The sequence below is a fragment of the Brachyhypopomus gauderio genome, chromosome 19 (assembly GCF_052324685.1).
Source record: "Brachyhypopomus gauderio isolate BG-103 chromosome 19, BGAUD_0.2, whole genome shotgun sequence".
NCBI classification, from domain to species: Eukaryota; Metazoa; Chordata; class Actinopteri; order Gymnotiformes; family Hypopomidae; genus Brachyhypopomus; species Brachyhypopomus gauderio.
In genome coordinates, this window is record NC_135229.1 from 8,686,360 (window position 1) to 8,697,697 (window position 11,338).

Sequence of the window (11,338 nt, forward strand, 5' to 3'; positions counted from 1 at the left end):
AATCTGAAGACACGTGCTAGTGTAGAGAGTGCAGAAATAAAAGACAAATCAAATAAGATATTTTAGGATTTTCAGTAGGGTCTTGTTGAGACACAGAGTAATTTTCCCAGTGTGCAGTGCACAATTATAAAATATATACTGTATATATTAACATTTTCAATTAATTATACTCGAAGACTTTTATTTTAATATAGGTGGCAGTAGGTGGACCCGGAAATAACATTAAATCGCCTGCCCTTAACAATTTTGCATCGTTTAGAACGGTTGAGCACCGTAAAATATCAAAGTGTTGCTTATCAGGTAATACTGCATTGGCGGTTCCTCCCATCCCTCCACCAGCTGTGACCTAAACACGAGATACCGTGGTAAAACACTGGATGCTAAGGGGAGAGGATGGCGAATTACCGGGCGTTTCACACCCAGCTCGCCACTATCATGGAGACCCTGACTCGGGCGGCAGTGGCCGAAATCTGCGAGCTTGTGGATGATGGTTACGCAATTCTACACATTGAGATTTCACGGCATCAGAAGGAAAACGAGGAACTCCGGCGGAAACTTCAGCTCATAGAGTCTATTGTAGCAGCCCGAGGATACAGCGACGAGACCACGACGTCCCGTGATAGCCGATGTGACGGAGCAGTGTGTGAGACAACGGCGGGCAGGAAACCCTGTGGGAGCCGAGAGTCCTCGAGCCGTCGCATCCTGGCTGAGGTGAGAAATCAATAATAATAATGTCACACCAACTTTAATGATTGTCATTATGCCTGTTGATCATTTAATTAATGGCTGTACAGTCATGCGATTTAGAAGAGCGTGGACCAGTCACAGTGCAGGTCAAAGAAGAAGGTCAGGAACCACAAGGTAACAAGTCAACTTTGATCTTTAACCTGATTACAGTAATGAGGGGTCTGATGCATGCATCAGGTCTGATGTTTTCTAATGCATGCATTTCCTCCACAGATGATGACAACAGTGGGGCAATTGCCATGGCGACACACAATTCACCTGATGTGGAAGTGATTGAGCTCTCGACACAGGACGGCCCGTCAGAGACACACTCCACAAACGACGACACTACCGTGCACACGCTAGCAGACGCACATTCCCCGGCCCCTCACGCACACCCATTCACAGAAACACACTCGCATACCGAGGAGTCCCAGCATTCCAGTGTAGACCTCACGGCCTCGGACGAACCCCTGTGTTCCTTCAACACACACACTGACGCGCAAACTCAGTCCGACACACACACTGAAAGAACATGTCATGGCCCTGCGTTTCCAGATAAAGTGTGTGTAAAGAGGGAGTCTGCAGTGTGTGATGCTGAATTGGACCTTACGTTGGACTGGAACACACATTCCATGCGTGACACACTTGCTCACCCCCATGTCCCCTCCACTGGAATCACTACAGACACACTCAACCACAATCCTCCTCTCTACGCTGCTCAGCATTTAGTTGCCATGGGTAATGTGGCAGGGCTAAGTCTGTTTGGGGGGCGGGGCACTGTGCGAGGGGGTGGAGTGGGCAAGAGGCATTTTATCTGTTCGATTTGCGGGAAGAGCTTCACCACGGCCCAGAGCTTAGACACACACACGCGCATACATACCGGCGAGCGTCCGTATCGCTGCGAGCAGTGTGGTAAGCGCTTCACCCAGTCTGGTCACCTGACGGCCCACCAGACGGTTCACACTGGGGAGAGACCGTATGAGTGCTCGCACTGTGGAAAACGATTTGCTGGGAAACAGTACTTGCGCATACACACCAAGAAACACCATCCTGAGTAATGCACACAAACACAAGAGGACCCAGACACCACAGAAACAAACACAAATGCATATAAACACATGTGCATATCTGTAGATACACTGCTTAAACATGGAATGAAAGCAAATACACTAACGGATGCAGTGTTCAACACCCAATTTCATCACACTAATTTCTAAAAATATGCAACACTCCAAAAAGATTTAAATCAAAATGAAATTGAGCATTGAATTCAATCAATTATTGATGCTTCTGGAGAGTATAGTGTTCAGAAAATGAGCTACAGATGAAACTAGACCTCTTGCATTCCATGGTACCGTCTGGACATTTTCACTGTAGATCTGATCCAAACGAGCTGGTTCGGTGGCATGCGCTACATAAGGAAGAGGACAAGAATACAGCTTCATCCCGTCCCTGCGATTGTGACTTACTAGAGGGTTCTGAACCTGTATCTGAAATTGTGTCCAATTTCCATTGCAGTGCTGTCCAGACTACAGAATTTTAAATATTCCCAGATACTGGCTGATTTTTAAGGCTACTGGTGATGTTTTCTTTTGTGAAAATATGCGTCTTTTTTGACCACAAGTCAGAATAATGTGACCAAAGCGAAAACTTGTATGAAGTAATATATATTTCAATAAATCCCTTCTTATGTTGAACAATTTATTTATTATTTTACTCATAAGAGGGGTATGGGTGGAAAAGTAAACTCACCAACACTTCAAATCTTTCATATCCAGTATCAAATGTTTGCATGTAGGTCTTACATAACCATGTAAAACCTGTATGTGGTTTAAACTATGAACTGGACCATGATGGGCTATGATGGTTGTTGATGGACATTCAGGGAGGTTTATGTGGCTAAATACTTCAGTATCTTACTGCCTCTAATTAAACCGGTTTACCAGGCCTTTAATACGACATAGACAAGATGCTCTTCAGCTGTGTATTTTTTGGAAAACTGACTTATAGTGTATTAGTCTTCAGCTGATGTGAAATTCAGTTCAAAGAAGCCAATATACAGCGTACCCTGTACCAGTCCAGAATAAGCCTTCCGAACATTAGTTTGTTCTTGCTTCAAGACCTAATGTGTCTCCTTGTAACTAAATATGTGACCCAGAGTAATAGAAGTTTTAGCAGATTATTGTTAGAACAATTTAGAATAAAGGTGCTTTATTTGTAAGAGATATTTGTGTTTGAGTCTGTTCTTCCAAGAGCTGGACTAACATTCTTTAATATTTTGAAACATTTAGCTTGCCCCTTTTATACCAAATTTTCCTCAAGACTAGTCAAACATGGATGATTACAACAGAATTCAGTACCTTTATCCTCAACCTGGTCCTAATTAAGGAAATGTATTAATACGCACAACAAAATCGGGTTGTATTCAACTTCCTTGAACAGTATCAAAAGGGACCACATCCTGTGTGTGTGTAATGGTGAAAAACTGCAGACAACAATTTTATACGCAAATCTAAACCAATCCGCTCTCGATCAGAACTGTTAATTGGTTATTTATTCCCATCTGAACAGGCTCGAGTTGTCCAAAACATTCAGTTGATTGAACTCGAACTACAGAACAAGGCAGTCATCACTGAAGATACACGTCTTGCCCTGCACACATCAGAAACTTACCCTTTCATTTTCACTTAAATTCTAAAGCTGGGGGTGTGTGTTATTCATCCCTCCCCAATCCAGCTTTGGTGAGGTGCATTTAAATACATTTTATATTTAAATCACCAAACACATTATACATAGGCATTCCTGAAACGTCCTCCTGAGGGGCTACAAGTAAATTGTATGTAAAGGATCAGGATATTCATGACTTTATAAAGAACCACGTGTGTGTTTTCATCGGCGACTGGTGCTTCCCGACTTTCTTTTTCCTGAAAGCAGGTGTTTGGGTTTAAGGTTGAATATGTGTCTGTCTGACTCTCCCTTCCGGCTGTCCTTGTTCATTCCTCTCTGAGAATTCTTCATCATCGTCTTCACCTTCTTCATCATCTGGGGAAGAGGTGTCAAGACAGAAAATGTGATGTCGGGTCACAAACATCAAATTTGTGTACCAGCCGGTGCAAGAATGCAGTTGAGAGGGATTTAACAAACCTAGGCAGGCAGAGGTCATCAAAACAAACAATAAAAAATTTCCACCACTGTTTATCCAGGAACACATTTGAATTCCAACATGTTTACAGCATGTCTACAATGTACTTCATTTTAAACTTTATATTAGCAGCAAATAATCTTTCAAGAAGTAACATTTTTTGTCTTTTGGGTGAGAAATTGAGGGAATAAACTGTAACTGTTCCATCCACTATCCAATGAAAACAGTTTAGCTCCATAAACCCACCACACTGAGGCTTTAAGGAAATGGGCACAAATTACTCTGAAGTATCACAATTTTGTTGAAATATTTATGTTTTGAGATACAAAGTATGGGCAGTACCTTGGCGTCTCTGACTCCTGACTGGTCACGTGGCGGTTTTGAGGCACTCTGACTGCGTGTGCGTGAGGTTGGTGGGGCGGACGCTTCTCTCTTCCTCTTCCTGACCAGCGAGCGTGACCTCTGAGCTTGGTGGGCATAGTGGCTCTACAGATAGTAAAGGTCGAGGATTAAAGAGACGTAGGGCACTACAATTAACATCAACTTTCAATCAACACAAACACGCCCTAATTAGCAAAGTGAGGACAATGCCAACACAAATAAGCAAACAGAACTTAACAAAACACTTAAGTTCATGCGTAGAAAACAGACAGTAAGTGTTCTCACATTATCTTTGTTGACCATCTCCAAACCAAGTTCTCCCATCTCCTTCTCCAAGGCTGTTCTCTGCACCTGCACAGTGACAGGAATAAATCACAGTCAGGACACAGACAACAACATGACCTTATTTTCAAAGTTTTTATTTATCTGAGCTTAATCAATGATCCAATCCAATTAAATATTCAATGAGTGATTAAAAAAAAGAAGAACACAGTTCTTACTCTGACATAAACCTAGCTAGAGAGAGAGAGAGAGAAAGAGAGAAGACGGACCTTCTTGGCAGTGCGGGGCATTCTGGGTCCCTGCACATCTTTCTCTTTTGAAGCCAAAATCTTCAGTTTTTTCTTCTCTCGAATCTGACTGGCTAGTTTTCGAATCTCCTGCATCTCCTCATCCTCACTTTCTTCATCAGAGTCATACTCGCCCGCTCGGTCACGGAGCTCCTCCTCCTGTTCTAGATCAGCCAATCGCTGTGAGGGAAAAACACTGATGTCAAACACTTTTACGTGAGGGTTTGGAAGACTGTGGGTTATGTTCCACAGGTCATACCAACATTCCGTTTCACCCTGCAATTCAGCTATGGTTGAATTTGTGTTTCACTTTTCTGTGTTCACCTTCATGATTTCAGGGTCGATGTAGTCAGAAATGTTGTGTCCTTCCCAGATCTCAGGAATCTTATCGTGCTTCTCATCAGCATTCATCAAGTCCCAGTATTCTATACATAAACACATAGAGATGCAGTAAAACCAGATATAATTTTAAGTATTATACAGTTAGTGTAATGTTACAGTTCTGTGTATTTATGATTAGGGGTGAATTCTCAGTAATTATTTTGAAGCTTAATTGTATCCAGGTCTAAATGTCCTTCTAGATCCTGTACACAGTCAGCTTGCGTGTGTATATAATCACTATGGTCAGGGTTATAATTACTCTGTAGGTCGAGTGTGTAATCGTCCCCGAGCTCTATCTCCAGGTCTCTCTCCAGCTTTTGTTTCGGGGCATCCACCTCCATCTTCTTCCTGCGCAGTACTGCCCCCTCTGGGATGAAGGGAGGTCTTTCCTAAACAAGTGTAATGGAACATTTCACCTTTTCATTCATTTCTTAGATTTCAGTCACTACCTCGGATTTGAACCTTTAATGCATAGTTTGGGTTATTTAACAGCACTGATGCTGATCAGATGAAATGTGCCAAACAGATTTATCACATTCTATAAATGTCATCAGTGCAGTTCACTCATTCCTGCCCGTTCAGGCCGTGTGTGTGTGTGCACGTTCAGGCACTAGAGCGAGTTCAGGTCGTGTGTGTGCGCATGTTCTGGCTTTAGAGCGCGTTCAAGCCGTGTGTGTGTGTGTGCACACACGTTCAGGCTCTAGAGCGCGTTCAAGCCGTGTGTGTGTGTGTGTGTGCACACACGTTCAGGCTCTAGAGCGAGTTCAGGCCGTGTGTGTGTATGTTCAGGCTCTAGAGCGTTCAGGCTGTGTGTGTGTGTGAGTGTGTGTGTGTGTGTGCACACGTTCAGGCTCTAGAGCGAGTTCAGACTGTGTGTGTGTACATTCAGGCACTAGAGCGAGTTCAGGCCGTGTGTGTGTGTGTGTGTGTGTGTATGTTCAGGCTCTAGAGCGTTCAGGCTGTGTGTGTGCGCGTGAGTGTGTGTGGGCACACGTTCAGGCTCTAGAGCGAGTTCAGGCCGTGTGTGTGTGTGTGCACGTTCAGGCTCTAGAGCGAGTTCAGGCTGTGTGTGTGTGGGCACACGTTCAGGCTCTAGAGCGAGTTCAGGCCGTGTGTGTGTGTGTGTGTGTACGTTCAGGCTCTAGAGTGAGTTCAGGCTGTGTGTGTGTGTGTGTGTGTATGTTCAGGCTCTAGAGCGTTCAGGCTCTGTGTGTGTGTGAGTGTGTGTGCACCCGTTCAGGCTCTAGAGCGAGTTCAGGCCGTGTGTGTGTGTGTGTGTGTGAGTGTGTGTGTGTGCACACGTTCAGGCTCTAGAGCGAGTTCAGGCCGTGTGTGTGTGTGTGTGTGTGTGCGTGCGCGCACCTTCTGGTCTCTCTTGGCTGGCATGGCAAGATGGAGTCTGTTCAAGACATCATGAACCTTCTTCCCCTTCATCTTTGAGTCCACGCGGTGGGCCAGCAGCCTGTCACATGCCTTCAAAACACAACGTAGCACCTTTGAGACCCACGGGAATTATCACAATCAAACCATTTTAACCCATGTTACCCAAAATAAAGAAATAATAAAACAAAACCTTACGTATGCTATGCATGTTTGTTCTCTGAAAATAATGATTACTAGGCTATGCGGCCATGGCGGGCTTTGCCCAGAACAGTAATGAGGAGAGCATGGAGTGTGTACTCATGTAGGCAAAAATAAGCCTTTTAAATTCAACGTGCTCTGTGCATAATTAAGTATGCAGCAGATTTGCAATTATGAAATCCAAGGTATCCCGCTCTGAAAAGCTGACACGCGTGTGTGTGTATAGGTTTCCTTCATGCAGAAGGTTAAACAGCTTTATTTTTTTCAAATTTTTTTTTTATGATTTCCATTCTCCATTTTAGCCTTTTTGATCAAGTTGGTAAACAAATACTGACACCCATGTCCAATAATAGCTGTGCTAGTCGTGAAGAAATGGAACTGGTAGATGTTCAGAAGACTTTTACTATGGTCCTAATTCTCATGGTTGAACACACAGTGGTCTCACCTCTGTTTTGACTTGCATCACTCCGTCTTCTGTCAGAGTGCTGGTCTCGATTACTGGGATCCCTTCAGCTGAGAGATCTTCAAAGATTTTCTACACACAAAGATTTTTTTTTAAGTAAATAATATATTCCAAGCACATTTTAAATGCTTAAAATAAACAAATAGACCTCTCTAGACCTCTAGCAGATATATTCCACAAGATCATCACAAAGGAGACAACAAAATTAAACTCACCTGGCTCTCTGCTGGCAGTTCGATAATCCTCTTCACATCACATTTATTGGCCACAACGATCAGAGGCTGCAGGAACATAAATCATATTTATACAACACTTCTGCATTGAAGCTCAAAGTATTTTACAATATCATGTAAAAACATTCAAAATATATAATTCAATTCTATTATTGAAAATCTAAGTGAGAATCAAGAGCTAATTTAGAATTTCTAAAACTAAATTTTTTTAGTTCCACTAATGACTCAGGGGGGCAGCACTTTCTGGTGAACTGCTGGAGTGGTTCTGTGTGCGTGAGAGCACATTTATGCACCTTGTTAGCAAACAGGGGTCTGATGTTGTTGAAGAGTTCAAGCTGCTGCGTCAGTGTGTGTCCGCACTGTTCAGAGACGTCCATCACGTACAGGACAGCCGCCCGCAGGTGGGCCAGAGCCGTGATGGCCTGCATCTCGATGGTGTTGCGCTCCTCCAGAGGGTGGTCCAGAATACCCGGGGTGTCCACCACCTACACACAATCACAATTCAAGAATATTATATTACAGCATTCATGAACTATTTCCTTAAGAGACATAATATAGTTTCTGCTTAAACAATTAAACCTCATTCTAGTTTTCAGGAGATCTGACATGATGATAAAGCTTACGGGACACAGAGACTGTACAAATGTTATACACCAGCCATGGCAAACTCATCTGGGGTTGGGTGCCACTCTGGTTAAAATCTCACATAAAAAAGCCCCATCACAAATGTGTGACAACCTTTTTAAAGTGTTTTTATATTAGTGACTGGGCTTTTCGTTGCTCTGTGCTACTGAGGTCTCTCTCGCTCAGCTGCCTTTGCTGCTTTGATGCTGGTGCAATTAATATTTGCTTTTGGCTCATGTTTGTTCACAGCTGCCCAATATGCAGTTTGTAGCATGCTTACAAAATTGGTTTCGAAGTGCCTCCAAAAATGAACTCTTTTGCAAATCCACTTGGAGTCAAATTACGTAAATGAGTTTGTAATTTCATTCCCAAGGGAAAAATACTGGAAATTCTCCTGGAAAACTAAGCAATGAGTATCCACCTTCCAATGTTTCAACATAGACATCTTTCAGTAGACAATTCGACAGTATGTGTCTTAGCCTAGCATGTCCGTGCTACCAAGAAAAGAAGCCATCAAATGAATCCGCAGATATCACACAAAACAGAGCAAATAAGCAACTTTTCTCTCTGTCTCCTTTTTTAAATTAACAGATTTGCCTCATCTGTATACAAGACTGAATTTTGCACCCCTGAAAAAATGTTCCATATTTTTGTCACACACACACACACTAGTGATTACTAGGGGGCTGTGGATCACACGTACCCAGAGCGGTGGGCAGCCCTAGCCCGGCGCCCGGGGAGTAGTTGGGGTTAGGTGCCTTGCTCAAGGGCACCTCAGTCATGGCCTGTCTGGGGATTGAACCCACGACCCTCCGGTCACAAGACCAGTTCCCTAACCGCCAGGCCATGACTGCCCCAAAAACAAGAGCTTGTATACAAGTAACCAAGTAACCTCTGGAGGGTTTTAGACTCACCTGCCAGCGAAGGTACTTGTAGTCCATGTGACCCACAAACAGAGATTTAGTGGTGAAGGCGTACGGCTGCACCTCCACATCTGCACGGGTGACCTGGTGACACGTGCACAAACACACACGTACACAAACACAGGTTACAAAAAGGTGTCAGCATTTCTTACCTACAGAACAGTCAGAAGCACAAACTTCAACATCAGAACATCTCTTTCATACATTTCCACAAATCAAAAACGGTTATACCATTATGCCCATATGGGTAACAAACATCTCTCTCACAACAGACTCGCACCTTGTTGATGAAGCTGGACTTGCCAACGTTGGGGTACCCACAGAGCAGCAACGTTCTGGTGTTTGGGTCAATTGTGGGTAAGCGAGACAGATGCTGACGAACTGAAGCAAACAAAATAAAAATGGTTTATTTATGATTACTGGTGCCAGTTATGCAGGTGAAGAGCGGAGTGGGTGGGTGTGTGCGCGAGTGTGTGTTCGTGGGTGTGTGTGCGCAAGTGTGTGTGTGAGAGTTGGTGTGTGTTCGTGGGTGTGCGTGCACCTTGCTCCAGATACTCCAAGCTCTGCTTCTGTCTCTTCAAGATGGTGCACATACGTCCTAGTGCTGCACGTTTCAGCTGTTTACAGCGATACAGCGAGTCCCCGTATTTCATCAGACGCACATAGTCTTTAGCAACACTACACACACACACACACACACACACTTTATTTACATAGCTAGTCACCATTCGGTTACAGAAGACTAAGTTTCAGCAAAAAATAAACATGATAATTAGAAAGCTCTGGCTAATAATCATGAACTCATGATCTTACTTATCAATCAGGTTCTTGGCAATGTTAATCTGACCCAGGGCCAGTTTGTAATGATCCTTATCATACAACACGTTCATCAGATCAGCATAGAACGGGTGAATATCCTGAGAGAGAAAGACAGCAGGATAGGGACAGAGGACAAAGAGAAAATGGGTGAAAGGAGGTGAAAAAAAAGTTAACACCTCATCAAATGTCTAACTGGGACCACAAACACAACCAGCTTAACTGTGCAACTCACATCCAGCTTGGGGAAGTCGGTGAGGATCTGCGTGAGGCGATCGTGGTAATTCTGTTGTGTGAACTTGACTTTGCGCATGTAGAAGTGGCGGATACGATGGATCTGATAATGCTTGTGGATCACGGTAGGGGTCTTGCGCTGCGTTTTGGACAGCGTCAGGTCTATGAACTCCTGCAGGGAGAAACGTGACAATGTCATGAGAGGGCTCCATCTCAATCTGCATCCCTGTGTAGACACTCAACCATCTCTTTAACAGCACAAAATACACTCCAACGGTGTCATCCCACTAATAAGACACATAGAATACGTGCTTGGAGTCAGGTGAAGCAGCTGGCAACATCTGTTCCTCCCACACCTGAACTAGATGTTACAGGGCCGCACAACCATGGATTGTTCTCCCACTAATATGTACCACATGTAATACAGTAGTTAGCTAGCTAAGGACTTCAGCCGGCTAATTTCCCGTAGCTTTTAACACGATCAGGAGAAATTAAGACACTTAAATTTATTCGTATGCTTATTAAAACGACTTTAATAAAGTACTTAAATACTAAGTTTAGTCTGGCACACGCAAACTGGAGATGGTGGTGCTGGGATTAGCGAGCTAGCGCCGTTATCACACGTGTCTATACTGGACACTTTCTCGTGATCATAACCACATCAACAAATGTACACACACGGCATGTTGAAGTACACAACACATTCAGATTTCTCAAAGCAGGACACGTACCTTGGCGGTGGGGACCACCATAATCTTTTTAAAGTTGTAGAGGGCCATGTTGGCAGCACACGTGAGATCCTCCCGTCCGCGCAGAATGGGCCCTGCTGCCGTGACCGAGCCGAGATGTCAAGAGCGTATCGCCCTGCTAAACAGCGTCGCTCTGCGCTCACACCGCCCCCTGTCGGTCACGCCGAGAACAGCTAATGTCCCGTTTTCATACCAGAGTGCTTTGTGGAGCAAAATAGGTTGTGATGAACAGAGTTGTATAATCCAGGTTCAGAAAGTAAAAGTCCTCACCAGGATTTTGCTCAGGCTTCCTTGATTGTGTTGATTTCACTCATTTTACCTGGATTGCACTAATTAGAAAATCTAGCAAGCTTGAGCAAAATCCTGGTGAGGACTTTTACTTTCTGAACCTGGATTATACAACTCTGGTGATCAGTGGCGGACTTAGCAATTTGGGGGCTCAAGGCGAATTTAGCTAGGGGGCCCATCAACATTAATATGCGAGAAATAAGTCAGCTAGTCAGGGGGCCCCTA

At 44.0% G+C, this 11,338-nt stretch overlaps 2 protein-coding genes across 2 annotated transcripts; one reads left to right on the top strand and one right to left on the bottom strand.

The window, feature by feature from the left end:
* The first annotated feature begins 217 nt into the window (after positions 1-217).
* On the top strand, positions 218-2,894 carry LOC143482882 (uncharacterized). The gene is made up of 3 exons (XM_076981460.1): positions 218-711; positions 795-861; positions 961-2,894. Exons 1-3 carry the CDS (start codon positions 394-396, stop codon positions 1,785-1,787), a joined length of 1,212 nt encoding a protein of 403 aa, XP_076837575.1. The 5' UTR covers positions 218-393; the 3' UTR covers positions 1,788-2,894.
* A 371-nt stretch (positions 2,895-3,265) lies between these two features.
* On the bottom strand, positions 3,266-10,964 carry gtpbp4 (GTP binding protein 4). Its single transcript, XM_076981459.1, has 16 exons — positions 10,808-10,964; positions 10,078-10,248; positions 9,840-9,943; positions 9,568-9,704; positions 9,307-9,407; positions 9,018-9,110; positions 7,773-7,964; positions 7,462-7,527; positions 7,229-7,318; positions 6,565-6,675; positions 5,462-5,591; positions 5,146-5,246; positions 4,804-5,001; positions 4,538-4,603; positions 4,214-4,357; positions 3,266-3,771 (listed from the first exon to the last, which is right to left on the bottom strand). The coding sequence occupies exons 1-16, from the start codon at positions 10,853-10,855 to the stop codon at positions 3,619-3,621; spliced, it is 1,905 nt and encodes a 634-aa protein (XP_076837574.1). The 5' UTR covers positions 10,856-10,964; the 3' UTR covers positions 3,266-3,618.
* Positions 10,965-11,338: the final 374 nt, after the last annotated feature.